Source organism: Periplaneta americana, chromosome 5, assembly GCF_040183065.1.
Source record: "Periplaneta americana isolate PAMFEO1 chromosome 5, P.americana_PAMFEO1_priV1, whole genome shotgun sequence".
NCBI lineage: Eukaryota > Metazoa > Arthropoda > Insecta > Blattodea > Blattidae > Periplaneta > Periplaneta americana.
The window spans coordinates 18271756-18292109 of record NC_091121.1 but is presented as its reverse complement, the minus strand read 5'-3'; the positions used below and the strand labels follow the sequence as shown (position 1 = coordinate 18292109).

At 34.1% G+C, this 20354-nt stretch overlaps 1 protein-coding gene across 3 annotated transcripts in view; it reads right to left on the bottom strand.

The window, feature by feature from the left end:
• Positions 1–20354, bottom strand: part of LOC138699503 (tenascin-R-like) — a 113659-nt gene that overhangs the window by 76784 nt on the left and 16521 nt on the right. For all 3 annotated transcript variants that reach the window (XM_069825446.1, XM_069825444.1, XM_069825445.1), the window contains exons 6-8: positions 15200–15419; positions 9855–10042; positions 3678–3819 (exon numbers count right to left, since the gene is read on the bottom strand). In XM_069825446.1, the coding sequence (XP_069681547.1) occupies positions 3678–3819; positions 9855–10042; positions 15200–15419 (550 nt within the window). The remainder of the gene's footprint in view (positions 1–3677; positions 3820–9854; positions 10043–15199; positions 15420–20354) is intronic.

Sequence of the window (20354 nt, the reverse complement as noted above, 5' to 3'; positions counted from 1 at the left end):
TGAAACAACATTTTTCAGGTGAGATTGCGAAGATTCGTGCATTTTGCTTTTTAGGGGCAAATGTCCTAAATTTGTCACACTACTCCTAGTCCATGCAGCATCACCACCGAAGAGGAGGCAAGGAAAACAAAATACAGATTTTTTTGTTCACATCCACTTAACCACAAATGCTTAGCGTAAATTTCATTGTTATACTTCCTTACATATATGCATTATTTCGGCTGGATGAAGCTTAAGTAAGATTTTTTAAGTAACGGACGACACTTTAATTTCACTTCATTACATCAATCTTCTCCGCAAGAGAAAGTTGAGAAAAATAAAATTAATATTCTGTAATTCACACACTCTCATGCTTGCACATTTGCACTGGTTAAGATACGGTACTAAGACGTCACACCAAAGCAACACTCGGATATACTGATTGTCAACAATGTTCCAAAAATGAAAAGAAGTCTCTTTCATATTTTACGTGCTATATCAAAAGGATTCTACTCGTGCAATCATTTTGAGTTAAGGCAAATATTAGGTTCTGCTAAAGACTAGATATATACGTAATAATAAGGTAAAAGAGAATATTAATTTCGTTATATTAACTCTATAAGATTCTACAACAAAAAGTATGTGAAAAGAAAATAAAAATTTTGTCATTAAGTTTCAAGGGAATAGAGAATCCATTTGACAGCATTACAATAGCGGTGTGGGAGGAGAGGAAAGATCTCTTGTGGCCTGGCTCTGCAAGCCACTGCAGCGAGATATGGGTCTTAAACAGCGGCAGTTTCCCTCTGCTTCCCTTCACCTCTCTACCCCCTGACCATGCAAGACACACACTCTATGAGCTGACCACCCTGCAGATCCCAGGACGACTTCGAATGCAGTGTCAATTCCAATACAGTCGACGCGCAAAAAGATTATGCATAAGATAATAGTACATATTCCCGGCCAGATGAAATATAAAGCAATTTACCAATGAAAGCTGTAACAATTCTTCTACAATTAAAATAAATATTATTTTTATTTTCCTGTCAAAGCAGGGAGTGCTGCAGCTCCGCAGCTCTTATGGACGAGCCGCCCCTGCATATCCTGTTGAGAAATCTTTTCCGTAAATTTAACATAAAGAAGGAATGTTGTGTGGCAACGGATATTGCTCCATTCGGTGTACATATACATATGTGGAACAAAAGAAAGGTCGGCATGCGTCAGCTTCAAAACTGTGTAACGTGTTTGTGACTAGTCAAATGAAAACAGAACTACTTTATCCAACAAATAGCCTACATAATATCTTTGAAAATGTTCAAACTTAGCCTTGCTTATACTCGAATTATTGCAAGCAATACAGTCGTGTAACAAGAACTGATATGTTCTCTTATCACTCCTGTTGCAGTCATAATTCTTAATTGGATACTTTACTTGCTTTATCAGCTGCTATGGTCTATTTAGCGTCTGAAAGAGATAAAAGTGATAATTCCAACTAAATGAGTCCGGGGTCCAGCGTCGAAAGTTAATATTTGCTCTTAACTCTTAACGGATTGAGGTAACAACCCAGTAAAAACCTCAACCAGGTAACTTGTCCCAACCAGAATTTTAACCCGGGCCTGCTCCTTTCACGGTCAAACTTGCTAACCGTTACTCCACAGCGGTGGACTACACCCTTCGTCCTCAACTGGTCCGTTATAAATTGCATCCTTTATTGCACTCTAGGAAAAAAAATTGATTGGTATTAAGCCACATAACTGTTCACAAATGCAGATTTAAAGGTAACGTATGTCGATGAATATAGCATTGTAATAAATCGACATAGCCTATGTAAAAACTTAAGTTAAAACCAGGACATGAAATCTGTGACTGACAGTAAAAAATACAAGCCTGCGCAGGTAGATGGCTGGTCCAATGAGAAGTCAACGCGAAAGGAATTGAATGGGAGAGGGCGCAAAATATGACTAGCCCAATGAGTTATCAAAACGTAAAAGGAATTGCATGGGAGAGGGAACACAACACGGCTTGAAGAAAGTAGAAGGAACAAGCGCTGTTAGGCTCCGCCTTCTTAAATGTGACGTTATGCGCGACCATACTTCACAGCAGTGGCGTATACTGGTTAAAGGGTTTGGGCTACCGCTGACCCTATCATTACACAAAATATATCTAACAATTACTTTAATTTTAATTACTATGGTAAAACTGATAATACAAAATTATTACATTATGTTATATTATAAACTTTTTCTTTTGTAATTTCCTTGGGCTACCCCCGGTAGCCCGCAAAATACGCCCCTGCTTCACAGATTCCGTGTACCCAGTTTATTTGATGCTTGAATCTTATAGATCGTGTGTCATTTCTCATTAACAGGAATATTCCGAAAATTTCCTGCTTTGAAGTACACTTATTTCAGAAGTTTTTTCAGGCATAAATTTCATTTATATTGTAGTAACTGGACATCAAATATTCCATATTGTTTAATAAGTACTCGTAATAGTGCAAACTTATGTCTTCCTGGGTTGTAGTGAGTTTATTGGGAATCTCTGTTATTTTATTAAAGAAAATCATAAAAACAATATCCAATGGCGAATACTTGTCTTTTCGTCATTCACTCAAGTGTTCCCCATCTGTAGGGTGTTCGGGTGAGTGTGTGAAAAACTTTGAGGTGTGATTGGTAGTATTAAATGGAACAACTTTTGCTTATAAACCCATATCCGGCGACGCTCCAGTAAGAGCTACATAACGTTGAAAACATGATGGAGCTCCCCCCCCTCACTTCAGTCTTGCCGTGCATAGATATCTGGATCGTCATTCTCGTAGATGAATAGGAAGAAGAGGTCCTGTTCCTTGACCACTTCCGTTCTCCAGACTTCACCCCAATGGATTACTTCCTATAAATGTTTGGTTTGTGAAACCCTTGCAGACACTGCTGAGACGTTGGTAGCAAGAATCGTAGTCGCATGTGATGACATGTATGCAACGAACTGGGTGGGCGCCATGTTGAACACCTCCTTTAAACCACAGGCGATGTACTATACGTAAATTAATTTTGTAAAGATGTAGGCCTACTGACATATAATCATTTGTAATTTGTGTAGTTCATTTGTTATGTGAAAACATGTAGACCTACGCACTTGAGTTGTAAATCAAGGAGAGATGAAAAGAGTTGCCTCAACAAAACAGTAGCCTAGTTATTTTCTCGTTCCATGCATCCCACCCTGGAAACGAGAAAAAAAACTAATTGAATAATAGTCATTAGTGCAACTGTTTCCAAGTTATGTAGCTTGACACTGGATATAGGTTTATAAGTAAAATTTGTTCCATTAGACACCACCTATCACACCTCAAATTTGTCACATACTGACCCTAACACCCTCTATTAGCTGCGAATTAAAAAGCACCACATGATGATCTTGACGATGAATAATAGAGGAATAGTGGAATGCTGGGAAAGGAAACGGGAGTACCTCGCGAAAACCTACCAACAAATATCCTTTTCGTCCACGAATTGGACTTGAACCTGTCGGAAATCGAACCCAGGTTACAAGAATGGAAAGCCAAAGACCTAGTCGTTCTGCTGTGAATAAATAAAGGTTATGAACATTGGTTTATATTATACATACCTCTATAATGTAGTCAACGATTTAATTATTAGTCGCGATAAATCCTTGCTTCTTACGTACATATTTAGCTACAAGAGTACCTTTTCCATTGCATCCTGCTATTCTTTGCACCAAAAGCTCGGAACCATCTGGTGATTGTGCTGTCAACTCGATGATTGTGGTTTCTCCAATTTTCTCTCGGGGTAACTCTGCTTTATAAATTGCAGTCTTCCATCCGTCTAGCTGTTGGGAACAAAAGTTATCACCAGAAATAATTTACTTTAATGTGTTAAAGCAGAAAGAGGACACTTTCAATATCTCTTGTGCCATGATAAGACACACTTCTATTCATTCTTAAGTTGTTTATAATGTATTCCCGCTAAACAGGTTTTAGAAGCTGAAGTTAGTAGGCTACTACAGAAAGAAACGGCGGCTGATTTTGCGATAGGCCTAACTGTCCTAGGCTTATAACAAAAGATTCCGCTGATCTTGAGGTGTGAGGGAAACTCGTATATGGAGGATTTTGTACTTGCATCGCTATTCATGCCTTCCTGTGCCCGAGGTTTGAAGCTGTAGTCGGGTGGTCTAGTGATAGGAAGAGATATTTCTTTTATATTACATACGGTATAGCTTCATCTCAGAGATTTCTCCGTTTCTTAAGGTATTCGAACCCAAGCGCTTGTGAGCGGCGAAGCGTATAATAGGTGTTTTGTTCTCACAGACGTGCGGGCGACAAGTACATTAAGCCTAAGTGTGCGGGCACTCAACCGTCGAAGACGCGCGCAAGGCTGTTGAACTCTAGCGTGGGTTTTCCTTGTCGAGGAACGTGCGCGATGGCTTTTGCTAGCCTAAACAAAGGTAGCGTCTTGAGAGCGCGTCACCACAGCAGGTATTTAAACGTGGGGCGACCCAAGACACGCTCTCATACAATTCCCGGCCATTGAGCCGATCGAAGTAGTAAAGTGGAGACTTCGTGTTTTTGAGTTTGTGACTTACTCGGTAAATAGTAAGGGTGATTTAAACAGGTGTTAGATAAAAGAAAAACGTTGCCGAGATTACAGAGAAGACAACAGCCAGTATTCCGTCGTTCATACTCACGTAGGGACGTGATCACAATAAACTAGATTGGTGGAACTTTACTCCATGGTTTTTTTTCTCATTTTGTTCGTGTGATCGACAAAAATCACATTAAAATCCTTCACCCACAAAACCACAGTGTCTCTGAAAAGAGATCATCTCCACCGTGGGACAGCATCGTGTATTGGCGTCTCAGCTGAGCTAAGCGATCCGGACTCTGTCGGCTACGCGGCAGAGGAAGGAGAGAGCAACCATCGTGATTGGCGCCCACGTGGCCCAACACACACACATTGACCGTCGCAAATGGCGCAACCAACGTGCAGCGCAGATCAACCGTCGCAGGTTACGGGTTCGATCCGGCTCAAGTCGATGGCATTTAAGTGTGCTTAAATTATGGTTGGGGACGGAGCGGTTGGCTTCGGAGCAGGTACTGTTACGTCATTACTCGGTTGATCAGAGTGCAGTACAGAGTACAAATTTATGGGTGCGGATTTAAAATTTGGATAGATTAAGTCGATTTTAGAACTAACTTTGAAAGTGAAACAAAGAGTGTTTTAAAAGCGTTGTAGTAAAGCGCTTTCGCTTTGCCAATTGACGAGAAAAGAAGTGCTTCTCTTCATTGCAAAATGGTTGTTGCAAATTTTATTTGCGTGGTTACAGCTATTTTCGGAGTTATTTTATATAAAAGACCTATTTAATCTTCAGTGTTGTTATATATGAAAGACGAAATAAAATTGATCAAATAATTTGCAGTGGCGACTCGTGATATTTTTTGTATGTAGGATATGAGATTGACGACTGATGATCAAAACAGAAACTAATATTAATAATAATAATAATAATAATAATAATAATAATAATAATAATATATTGTTAATAACAATATTAATAATAACAATAATAATAATAAAGCATGTAAAATCAATACACGTAGGCCTACGTTAGTCTTTGACTCACCATTCTGGACCTGGCAATTCATTAGTACCGTAATGAAGTTCGATTCTCCTCTCCTTTTTAGTTGTGAAGGTGGCTTCTAAGACATTTTACTGCCAGATATTTACCGATGCTCCGTCGTATGTTTGCGCAATTAATTTCTTGTTACAGTTAAATTCTTCTAAATGATCAAATACAACTTCAGATATTCTTTCGGCAGTCCTGTCATCTGAAAGTCCTGTTAATTCTTGTGTTTATTGTAGCTTATTTTATTTATTTTCATGTAATTTTGTTTTTTATTCATTGTGTTTTTTATCTTATATTATATTATTATCTAATTGTTTTAATCTTGAGGTTGTGTTAAGGTCAAAGATAAGTTATCTATGTACCTGTCATTCGAATAAATAAATAAATATTCTATAATTTTAAATTATTTATTATTTCGTTTATTCTATTCTTTTAAAATGACCAATGAACTGCATTTAATGAGGCTATAAGGGTACTTGAAAATTCTTATTGTAGTCTCTGACAGGGTCTCCATCATCCATAAAGAAGGGTCGCAGTATTAGGATACGCGGTCATATCCTCAAACTCGGTTAAACTCAATCTGTACCCTGCCCTCCGCACCCTCCCCTGTCCGTTAACTTCAATTCTAGAAATACCGTTTGCTGTAAGATATTTGGATGGTTCCTCGGAAATTATTTTTCTGGGCTGTGCAGTGCCGACAATTCACGACAGAAAGTGGAAACTTAAAGGAAATGTATACGTCAAGACGCATTGAAAATCAAAATCTGTTATTAAAATGTTTTCTATCCTCAGAGGTACGAAATTAAACTGTAGGATCATCCTCGTATCCTTTATGGAGGAATCGCCACTGATAATTCGTAATATTATAGCTAATAAATTAGCATGTGAGGTAAACGTTAAACGATGCAGCTAAGTAAAAAAAGGAGGTAGAAAGAAACGGGTTCCATGAAGCGCTGCCTAAAGCACAGAATTATTTAATAATAGTAATAATAATAATAATAATAATAATAATAATAATAATAATAATGGGTTTATTTAACCTGGCAGAGTTAAGGCCGTAAGGCCTTCTCTTACACTCAAACAGGATTAAAACTTGCTTACACAGTTGAACATAAAACTGGATCGGAATTAAGTAATTACATACTGATACAATTTAGGTACATAATGAGATCAAAAGAGGTAGTTACATAAAAATTTATCTCATACAATAAAAATAAACATAGTGGAATACATATTAATGTTGTTAGAATCAAATACGAATCACACAAAAACAGAAGCCGATAATTCAATAAAAAAATGTACACAGTAAAAGAAAAATAAACATAGTGGAATACATATTAATGTTGTTAGAATCAAATACGAATCACACAAAAACAGAAGCCGATAATTCAATAAAAAAATGTACACAGTAAAAGAAAAATAAACATAGTGGAATACATATTAATGTTGTTAGAATCAAATACGAATCACACAAAAACAGAAGCCGATAATTCAATAAAAAATGTACACAGTAAAAGAAAAATAAACATAGTGGAATACATATTAATGTTGTTAGAATCAAATACGAATCACACAAAAACAGAAGCCGATAATTCAATAAAAAAATGTACACAGTAAAATAAAAATAAACATAGTGGAATACATATTATTGTTGTTAGAATCAAATACGAATCACACAAAAACAGAAGCCGATAATTCAATAAAAAAATGTACACAGTGAAAGAAAAATAAACATAGTGGAATACATATTAATGTTGTTAGAATCAAATACGAATCACACAAAAACAGAAGCCGATAATTCAATAAAAAAATGTACACAGTAAAAGAAAAATAAACATAGTGGAATACATATTAATGTTGTTAGAATCAAATACGAATCACACAAAAACAGAAGCCGATAGTTCAATAAAAAAATGTACACAGTAAAAGAAAAATAAACATAGTGGAATACATATTAATGTTGTTAGAATCAAATACGAATCACACAAAAACAGAAGCCGATAATTCAATAAAAAAATGTACACAGTAAAGTAAAAATAAACATAGTGGAATACATATTAATGTTGTTAGAATCAAATACGAATCACACAAAAACAAGCCGATAATTCAATAAAAAAATGTACACAGTAAAATAAAAATAAACATAATGGAATACATATTAATATTGTTAGAATCAAATACGAATCACACAAAAACAGAAGGCGATAATTCAATAAAAAAATGTACACAGTAAAATAAAAATAAACATAATGGAATACATATTAATGTTGTTAGAATCAAATACGAATCACACAAAAACAGAAGCCGATAATTCAATAAAAAAATGTACACAGTAAAAGAAAAATAAACATAGTGGAATACATATTAATGTTGTTAGAATCAAATACGAATCACACAAAAACAGAAGCCGATAATTCAATAAAAAAATGTACACAGTAAAAATAAAAATAAACATAGTGGAATACATATTAATGTTGTTAGAATCAAATACAAATCACATAAAAACAGAAGCCGATAAGTCAATAAAAAATGTACACAGTAAAATTAAAAATAAACACATTAGTATACATATTAGTATTAGATTAGAATTAAGTAGGATTTACATAATTAAACCAGAAACCGACAATTGAATAAAATTTACACAAAAAATAGATTAATAATAAAAAAACAACACAGTGGGATACATATTGGGGTTAAGTGATAAATAAACACGATTTAGATAATAAAAATAAGAAACAAAAAAAATAAAAATAAATACAGTGGAACACATTCCATTAAATATTTGCAGCGCGTTAGGTCTGGCAACTCATCATAAGATATTTTTCTAATTTACATTTAAAGGAAATTAAAGTTCGGCAGCCCTTGACTTCAGGCGGCAGAGAATTCCAGTGACGAGAAGTAGCAACAGTGAAAGATGAAGAATAAAGAGATGATGTGTGGAATGGTATTTCTAGCGTGTTATCATGTTGTGACCGAGTATTTAAGTTATGATACAAGAAAGACTGTGGAATCGGACAGATAAGTAGGAGGGAGTAGAGGTGTGCAAAATTCGGTGTAAGGCTACTATTACGGAAAGTAGATAAAATAATCAATAAAACATGGAACCTTGAACTGAAGAACATAATGTTTATTTATTTTATAACATTACTAACCTTCCATACAACCATGTTCCCTTTTGTGAAGAGTAATATTATTTATAAATTAAAGTAATTAGATAACGTGAATCATAGAAATAAACACAAGTAAAATGATGACTAATGAGGTAACAAAAAAATCAAATAAACACAAATATAAAAATATAATGCACTTCCTCTTTTAACATACTTCAATATTAATCGAACACTCTAATATAATAATAATAATAATAATAATAATAATAATAATAATAATAATAATAATAATAATAATAGCTAATTACTTACGGCTTTTAAGGAACCCGGAGATTCATTGCCGCCCAAACATAAACCCGCCATCGGTCCCTATCCCGAGCAAGATTAATCCATATATTACGATGTACCGAAGTACATAGGCCTATGATATTTCAGTGCAGAAATTCTGCGTCATGATTATGTTGATGGAAGCGTGGAACAGAGAAAAATTCTCTCCGGCATCGGGATTTGTTCTTGTTCAGCCCACGTGTTTGCTGCCGCCACCAAAGACACCTCAGGAGTGACATACGCGAGGGGGAAGCCTTGAAGTGATGTTTCACCCATACGCAGTCAATATGACCAAGAGTATGGCAACGGTCCAACAGTCCATTGAAAGCAACGGTTCATCGATGGCTACTCTCACCTAATATTGGTCTAATTCTTCAGGAACAAAAAATGTTTTTACCTAAAACCAGATATTTATCATAACTTTCACGCTTTATTGTTATCGAACAAAATGGTACATTTAGCTTTATCAAGTTTCCGATATGATCGATTCATGTCTATTGATTCTCCTCCGACTGTGTGTTGGTCGATCCTAACTTGCCTCAGTTCCGGAATTTTTGGCGTTTACGTAATAGCAATACTAATTGTCCAAAATATCAGACAGGTTGGACCCGTAAATCCAGGAACGCTGCGTTCTGTGGAAAGCGTTGTCCTGGATCAAATTTCAATTTTCCATCTGTCCGTCGGAATGATGCGTCGGAGTGATGAAAAACCAATGCAGAACCGTGTGTCTACCGAGGCCTTTAAGATCATCTTGTAGGCAGAAATGAATTACTTAAATTGCAGTTCTGGATTCAGTGGGCTTACCATTTCTGTTGTCTGCATTTGAACGAAGTCTTGCTTTATATCTTGCGATGACACTTCTGTTACTGCTAAGATGGTATTATTGCTACCTTTGTAGGTTACAGAAACACAAAGCTTCTCGTGTGTGGGATAAAAGTAGCTGCTCATGAGGGAACCCTTCGTCTCGTTAAGGCTCCACACAGCCGGAGAATCTGCAAAAAAATTATATGTACGTACATAGTAGTAAGGTGCATGTAGAATTACTCACATATTTTCATCTGGAGAGTACTGAATCACCAACCCTTTTGCATTACATACAGTACAGCAAATTCTCAGTTTTTATCAATCGAATTGGGATATGAACTGTGATATATACTTGTGTGTGTGTGTATTTGTGGTTTCCACAATATTCATTTAGGACCTAGTATGTAAACAAAAAGTAAGAGCTAACAAGCAAACGTTCTGTTGGGGGCAGATAAAAAATTTAATTTTTTTTCTTCTACCATGTTAATAAAGTCAAAAGAAGTGCTTATACAAATTTTGGCCACTCGACCGCAATTAAGAGGCAGTCCAGAAAGTGATTTTCCCTGGGGCCGTTTACAGAAAAAACACAATTATATGTAAAGATTTATTGAAACAGATACAGTAATTGTTGCGCTATTTGTCAACATAATCACTGGAATTGAGACATTTGTCATACCATAGGATTAATTTTTGTATCCTTATGACGTAGAAGTCAGCCGCCTGGAATCGAAACCAGTTTCACAGCCGTCTGCACCTCTCTGTCGATCCCATGATACGACAAATGTCTCAATTCCGGTGGGGAATATGTTGAAAAATAGTTCAACAATTACTATGTCTGATGCAATAAATTTTTCCAATTAAATTATGTTTTATATCTGTTAACGGCCCCTGGCGAACTTATTTTTTTACGGCCCTCGTAATTGTGGTCGAGTGGTCAAAACTTGTATAAGCACTTCTTTTGACATTATTAACATGATGGAAGAAAAAAATTTAACTTTTTTATCTGCCCCCCCACCAGAATGTTTGCTTTTAAGTCGATTCCAGCCTAGTTGGTAGGTTACACGCATCTTTCTCCGAATTTATTTGTGATAGAGTGTTTTTATCATAGGCCTACTATATTACTCGAATCCAGTGTTCATTTTACTGTAGGGGAAAGTAGTCTAAATGGTACCGGTGCCGAAATCGTACCACTATTATTATTGAGGAAAGTATTTCATGTAGGAACAATCTATAGAATTTTCTATGAAATACAAATAGAAACTGATACTCGTTTAGTTTTCCGCCTTCACCCAAGACAACAGCTGTAGTAAATCGTGCTTAATAGTAAGTTCTGATTTCTAATATTAGATTGTGTTACTCTTTCGTAAGCTTTTACTGAAACATTGAGTTAGTTTAATGAATGTGTTTTATTACACCTAGTAAGCTTATATTAGATTGTTTGCATTATTTAAACGGTAAAAATAGTCACTGTAACAGCTTTGTTCAGGTTATAATCTGAATAGTTTGCTTGAAGTGCTAGTTTCCTAAATCGTACCTTTGAAATGTTGCTCATATCGTACCAGTACTATTTTGGCAACGTGAACAAATAACGTTAGGTGCATAATATTTTCAAATTCCAGAATAGGTAATGACTAGACTTCGTTGAATTGCCACACGCAGCATGCAATCAGGTTGCCGATGTACTGTAGTATAGAAGAGGTGAGCGACCGCCCGGTCTCGTAGTATAAGCAGTTCATGTTAAGAGTTGTGACTGATCCAAATACATAGAGCAGCTACAGCTAATGTATACCTATGTAAGCACTTGTTTTTGCATTACTGTGGTTGAAACAGTCAAAGCTTAACATTTGTTCAGTGCAGACAAAAATTCAATCAAACATACTACAATGAGAGTGTTGCTGTTCCAAATAATTTCTCCTGGAATACCCTTACCCCCGCAGCCAGTCTTGGCCCGTTGGGGAACGTGGTTGGATGCTCTTAATTATTATGCAGAACATTGAGGCAAAAAATGGACGTAATTGATGCATTGGATAGCGCAGACAGTTCCTCTGTTGCAGCTGTAAAATCATTGCCTTCTGAACAGCTATTGGAAGATATTCTGTTCATTGATTCTAATTTTAAAATCGTGTTCAAAAGCATCATCCTATTAGAATCGTCTAAACTACAACTCTGAGAAGCCCTTAATATAGTGTATAAAGTATCATAAACCGTTATCCAAAATAACAATTAACTAATTTCAGAAAAAGTGAATTGTAAGTTGAGAAACATTATTGCTAAAAATTCTGCCTATTAACAACTTCGTTATTATAAATGATATACTATCAGGTCACGACAAGACGTCTGAAATTAGTGTACTAGATAGTACCTAGTGTCTTTCCGTTCTTCAAATATGCTCCTATTACATAGTGTGATGTTGAACGTACATTTTCCCAGTATAAAAACTGTTTGAGTGACCATCGGAGGAGGTTCACTTTGGCAGTCGCTCAAAATGTACGTAACTCTTCACTGCACATATTCAAGATGATGTGAGTATATTACATTAAATTTTAAGAGTTAATATATCTCACTACAAAATAATTGTGTATTTACATGTTTAGACATTTCCTACTTTAATGATCATTCATTATATTTCTTGAATGCAGGATACTGGTTTTATTGTAACCGTAGTATACTGCTCAGTGTTTACATCAGAGGCATACTCCATGCGTTGCACGTCCCCTTCTCATACAGTCTATACCGCGTGCATAGTAAACCTTACGATTCTCGTGGCAATTCCACGAAGTCTAGTAATGACCAAACGAGAATACGGAAAATCGAAACCAAGTGCTTTACTTAAGGCAGTGAATGAATTTCGATCCGGAGCGGTGGGATTGAATGAATGTTGCCGTAAGTACAAAATTCCAAAATCGATTTTCAAGCGATATTTGATGGGCAAAATGAAGAGAGGTCTGGATCGTCCTGCAAATGGATCCGTCGACGGGAGGAATACAGCTATTAAATGTGACTTAATCTTAAGTGACCCTTCGAGTTTTCGTTTTATTAGATCTTGATAATAGCCTATTTAAGGTTTATATATTACAAAAAATACTTGTATCTTAAAACATCTTTGTTTCTCATTTGTATTAGCAAAATGTCATAGTAAATGACAATAATATAATGAAATAAGTTATTTTTTATGTAGTTCTTATTTTGAAAATTGTGAATTTTACAAATGGGTACGATTTAAGCAACCTCTAGGTACGATTTAAGAAACTAGGCGCACAAATCGTACCACTTGCAGAGTTTTAAATAATGTCTTTTAAAACAATTGATAATTATTTAAAAATTCTGAAAAAAAAATATATTTTGTGTCCCAAGGTCCTATCTCAATGTTTAACAGTATATGCAATTAAAATTCCTTCCCATTTAGAAATAACTAAAGAAAAACTGAAAAGTGGTACGATATAGGCAGTCTTCCCCTATATCTTCATTATAAAATGATTTCTGTATTATTTTGGTTTTGTGTTATTGTTATCGCCACTCAGGAAGAGATTCCATTTGAAAGACTGGAAGAGTAATAGATCCTCCGTATCAGATGAAATATATTTGTTAGAAGTGGTCAGATAGATAGTGGAAGATCTGTCAGTGCTGCCTTGATTTGCAAGATGTATCTTGTGTAGCCTCTATTCCAGCAAAAAAAGCAACTTGTGAATGTTGATTTAGCAAAGCTGATGTGTTATTATCAACAAACAGCCGCAGCCAACTATACCTAGACCCAATTAACAATCTACTAATTATAAACTATAATATTATACCACTCTATCAGATTGAAACCAATGCACAGTGGATTCTGACTTAGCGAGTACTCGCCATTTTGAATAATCAAATTATGCGTTTAAATTCGTGTTTTAAAATTGAAAATTACTCCAATATATTGAAGAAAGAATGCTGTTTCAATTGTTAGCAAAAATTCGTGAGAAAATGCCAGATATGACCAAGAAGAAGGTGCTGTATCCAGGCTGTAGACCGAAACGGCGTTCCAGTTCGTGAATTTCAGGAACTTTTTTCCTTTCCGTCTCGTGAAAAATGGCTATTGACCGTTCCGTACACAGATATATATATATATATATATATATATATATATATATATATATATATATATACATGTATGTTTTCTAATTCAAGTGTTCCTATAATTTCATACCAAGAAACTATGTGCTTATGCGAGTAGATTAGATTTTTTACGATCACACTAACCACTATTTTGTAAACGAAATTAAATTTGATTACCCTGGCTTTATCAATATTAATTGCTAGCTTATTTGAAATTAAATTATCATTATTTAGATTAACAATTAACACTATATTAAAAGTTTTATCAAATGATCATATTGTTTGCAAATAACATGATCTGTAATAAATTATTTATGGTTCTGGACAAATTAGTAATATCAATTACGAACAATAAGGGACCTAAAATTGATCCCTGAGGAACTCCATGTTTAGTATATCTAAAATGTATTGTGATTGTGTATAAATTTCTGAATATTTTGTATATTTATTTCCGCTTTTTTTTGTTCTATTTGATAATTATGTTGTAAACCAAATTAAGTGATACTATAGATCAGTATTTATTTGATAATTATGTTGTAAACCAAATTAAGTAATACTATAGATCAGTATTTATTTGATAATTATGTTGTAAACCAAATTAAGTGATACTATAGATCAGTATTTATTTGATAATTATGTTGTAAACCAAATTAAGTGATACTATAGATCAGTATTACGATCTGCATAGTCAAACGCTTTAACTAAATCACAAAATATTTTTCTTACATATAATTTTGAACTTACAGAAACCAAATTTACCTATCAAATTAAAATATTGCATTTCTGTTGATTTTTTATTTTATAAATCCAAAGTAGCCTACTCTACTGTAAAACTAATACATTGTTGGATTCCAAAAAGTGATACATCGTAACATGTTAAAAAAAAACTTTGGATTTCTTATGTTTTTATAAATATAATCATAGTGAAAATCTAAAATGTATCATCATACAATAATAATTAAAAAAATAACTTTCGGTTTTTTAAGTTACCTCTAAATATATTTGCAATAGAAGTTTAAAATCTGTCATCGTATAGCATTTAGAAATATAATTTAGGATTTATAGAATTTCGATTAAATACAATGGCAATGACTGTCTGATATTTATCATCATAAAGTATTTAGAAGACTTTCTGAACTCCTCAAGTTTGTCCAAATACAAAAAATTACAGTGAAAAATTAAAATTGAATATCATAATTATTAATTAAAGTCATGCATATGACAAACCTCTCGAAGCACCCCATGTCTGTCCTTACCGATTTTGAATTTTCCATCCATTTGCATTGTTCCGAAGCTGATTTCTCTTACATCCAATGGATCATTGTCTGTCCAGTCGAACATCAAGTTGTTATTACAAAATACTTCGATGTGGCCATGAAAAGCTCTTATTTTATAAGTGCGTGGCACCAACAATGAAAAGCATGAGATATCACTCCAAGATGGATAAAACGTATATCGGTAGTGATTTTCAAATTCCTGGAATAAAAATCTTCATTAAAAAAGTAAATGTTCAAAATTATACTTTTCAGACAGTCATTCCTAAAAGTAGACCTTTTAAAAATTGACTTTTACATGGTAGTGCTCAAAAACGTACTTTCAAACTAGTGTGAAAAGAGTTTTTAACACTCACATTCAACTATTTTCGCCGATTGTAATTTGTCTTCCATCAGATGTCACAAGTAGTAATCGAAACCGACAAATAATGCGGTTCAAACAATGGCAGGCCTACTTTTAGAAAAGAGTGTTTTTTTTTAGTTATGAAACGTAAACAAATTAAATAAACGCTTCAGATTTAATTTATTGATATCTGTATGAAACAATTATTAAGAATTAACTGTAATAAAACTATATGATACAACCGTTTTTAAACGAGGGTCCTCTCTACATGCAGCCGAATACTCTACTATTGACATATACAGGGACATCATTTTATTTTTACTTCAGTTTTTATTGTACCTGAGTTTTTGAATGTACTTCACTCCCACCCCCTCTACTGTCATGACAGAATCAAGGCTGCAGAAGTGAACAGCACTGAGTTAGTGAGTATAGTACGTTTCAGAAATATGTTCGCCTTTTTCCAGTGACGAAAGAGCTTTCAATATTGAATCATATTTTCGCACAGGTACTGTCCGTTTGCCTACATCGCATCCCGATTTTCCTCACCTGCTTCTGCACGCCCCTCTGTAAAACCAGGGCTGTCTTAGCTCTTTTCTGAAAACATTAATTTCTGTTAGGAATTGGACGTTTACGTAATATTATACAACTGTTTAAAATAACTTAAATAAAAGGCCCTCGTTAAGTATTTAACTGTCACGTGATTTCCTCCCTTTCTACGATCCTACTTGGACGGACAGTAGATAGCATGCCTGAGTAATTTTATCTGTGCGGGTCTGGCAGAAGTGAAGATTGAATTTACAGTACGTAAAGTACTCTCTTATAGAGTAGGTACAGAATTATTTCAACATGAGTTACTAGTACGAAGGACGAAACTGGCAATTGGAATTAGATGCAATAGTCTATAGTGCGATAATATGCACAAAAGAACTGAAGCCTGTATCGAAATGAACGGCCACCATTTCCAAATATGTGTTTAAATATCCATATTATGATTATATTTCAATTTAACTTCATTCTCTAAATTGTACGCTAATGTGCTGTAGACAGTATAATATACATTGCATAATGAATACGTTCGCATGGCTAACTCAGTTCGTAAGTAAAAACACTTATTGTTAATACAGTACTGCATTTTGATTAAACAAAAACGTAATGAAAATTATCGAACTCAAAATCGCGATATTTCCTAGTTTACGTAAATGGATGAAGTACTTTTCTTCCTTCCTATACCTAGTAAAGTGATTTGTTTGCGCTTAACGCCAGTATCATCGAACTCCAGCCGTGGAAGGGGCTAGCGAACGGTGTTTCCGGTTCTCTAGAGGTATAGCCAGGTTAATATTAAAAATGTTAGTAAAAATAAAATGATGTTCCTATATAATCGCTTTGTTTTATTGTAATAAAGTTTCGCCATGAAAACAAGGTGAAATACAGCAGGCGAGAAATTACCAGAACTGCCGAACGGCTATAAAATAATAGTGTAAAACACAGATATTAAAATTTATTTTACTTTATTTTATTCGTAGGATTGCTTCACTTGACTCCGGCTACGTTACCCTACTCACAAAATGAAATGTCACTTAAAAACTTGCATCGTAAATGATTGTTTTAGTGAGTAGTTATGTAATAAATACCTATCATATGTAATTTTCCGCAGTAGGTATAATTAAATTTAAACTGAATTAAGATTTAATAAGGACGTAGTATGTTTTAATAAAAATAATTTTTCGAACAGGCTACTTGAGAGTTTCAAACAGTCTTGTCTTCATTCACAATGAAAACATGAAATCTACAAATTTCAGTACGCTATCTTAAAACTTCCGACTCGACTGGCTTCAAAATGGACGGTTGGATCCAATATGCATCCCATCTTTGAGCCAGGCTTAAAAGCGATTATGTATGTCTACTAAAATACTGTGTGCTCTCTCGTGTAAGAATTCCTGAAAAATTTCTTCGCGAATGACATACCCAGCCTTGTAGAGAAAGTCTGGACTCCATTAGAAGAATTGTATTTGTAAAATTTAATATAAGACAACTATCTTATGTGGATTTCTACAAGTGTTTACTGGATAACATTTCTTGCTCAAATTGAATCATCAGAGAAGTATCTGACCAAAAATTAGGAATTTACACAACTTATAAACCTATTTTTAATGTCTACAATTAAATAGTTAATTAAATTCATTGCTATTAGGCCTAACAATTTGCTTTCAATTTTGTTGTATATTAACTGTAAGGCTAATAATGTATCTTATTATATAAAAATATATTAAAACAATCATCACGTCACATGTCACGTTATCATGTCCTGTTTTTTCCTTTTGCGAAATCTTTCTTTTTCAGGCAAAATATCTTTCTTCTCATTAATTTGATCTGGTAACCTTAGGTATGCTAGAAATTTCTTGCACAATTAGTTAAAAATGTATATGATCTTTCAAAAATGTGTACTTTCCACAATAATTCTTATAATAAAGCTGAAAAATTTGTCCTTGTTGAAGGATATGTCCGCAGGAGAAAATTCGTACACACTTTATACTTTTCACTACGAAATTATTAAAATATATTGTCTAAGATAGTAATATATTACATATTCATCATAAGCTAGTAATAGTTTTTAAATTTTAAATTTGTCAATATTTTGTACACGCTAAAACTGAAGATTGAAAATGTACATAGAGTACATATTATAGAGAACTCCTCTGTGAATAATATTACAAGTTTTGAGTGTTTCATTATAATATAATTTAGCAATTCCTTAAATTTTACAAAAACATTACACCTTCCCTTTAAACGTGCTGCATATGACAGTTATGCACGGGAGAAAATCGGTAATGAAAAAAAAAAATTAACTTCCCTTTATAAGTTAGTATGACTTGTGCTGACATCATATGACTGAAAGAGAAATTACGAGTTCGTATATTTCGCGGTGGCAATATGTGCATGACATCAGCGGGCCGATATATCGGCCTCTTTACATGAAGATTAAGTATACATTTGTGTTATGGTAATGATAATGACTATAAAAGTATTAGTAATAATTACTGTTGTTGTCTTATTATTATTTTTATTCATACATCTTGATTACACAACTTTTAACACTATATCACTTCGGAATATGTATTATATGTCTTTCTCATGTTAAATTCTACCGTACCTGGCTAACATCCAAAACCTGCATCAACACATAAACGAAATACACCCAAAACTACACTACACATTAGAAATTGAAAACAACAATTCCATAAATTTTTTAGACATCACAATAACAAAAGTCGACAACAGACACACATTCAAAGTATACAGAAAACCCTCAACAACAACAACAACACACACAACCACCCCACACAACACAAACAAGCTGCATTCCGAACAATGGTACACAGACAACTCAACATATCAATGAACCAACAAGATTACAACGAAGAACTAAACACAATCATATACATAGCACAAGAAAACGGAAACAACCCCAACATAATAGACAACATAATACGAAAGACAAAACATAAGAATACAACACAAACACAAGAACACAAAAAAAACATCACACTAACATACGAAAACAAAAACACACACAAGATTGCAACCTCATTCAAGAAATTAAATTACATCATCACTCTACAAAAACATCTCAACACACAAACAACACAAACAAATACAACCACACAGGCGTATACAAGCTCAAATGTAACACCTGCAACAACTTCTACATAGGATAGACAGACAGATCATTTCAAACACGTTACAAAGAACACATCACAGTCATAACAAAATTACAAAACACATCCACATATCCAGAACACGTCACAAATGCTAACCACACCTATAGAGACATCAACACAGACATGGAAATTCTACACATCTAACCAAAAAGCCAGAAACTAAACACACTAGAACAATAAGAAATATACAGACACACAAAACACATCCAAATGAAATTCTCAACACTCAACTCAATTTCAGAACACACACACTCTTTGACTCTACATTACACTACACAAACACACCCCCACAGGACACAAAACAAAAGGCGCCAAAACCAGCAACAACCAGTTCTGAAGAAGGCCCATAAGAGGCCGAAACATGTTAACCAGAGGAAGACATATAATACATATTCCGAAATTATTTTTATTATTAGTATTATTTTTGTGAGATTCAAAGTGTGCATAGTTATAGCACGAATGACCATACAGGATCGTGCGAAGGATCATGTGTAGATATTGTGTTTGTATCCATTATGCATAAATAAATACACTTCATGCATTTTGATTAAATGAAATAATATTTTCAGGGGCGAGCTAAAGTTTTTCTGTATATATTATATTTTATGTTACAATTATTAGGAAAATAAATAAATAAATAAAATAAAGGAAACCTTCTAACATATTGTGTCTTATTGTTCATAGTGAATATAAGTACTGTTTCTTTTCTAAAGATTCAAGTTGTAATAATTCCGTGATAAATAACCATCAGAGTTATGTTCAAATAAATGTTTAGTTTGAAAATGATTCGAAGGCAAATATTTAAGGGGAGACGATATTGAAATCTGATTTCTTTTTTCAAAAATATAAAAGGAAAAAATCCTTTAAATGTTCCCTATCTCTCATTGAGGTCCTGGGTGATATGTACCGATACGTCTATTATCACTTGGCGATGTTTATGTCAGAGGAAGAACAATTGTTTGTACACATTTTAATTTTGATGAGTAAAATATGTTACTATTCAGCAATCTATGCAATGGAGAAGGACACTAACTGGTCACCTTACCTCATTATCTCCTGGCTTAGTTTCCTTATG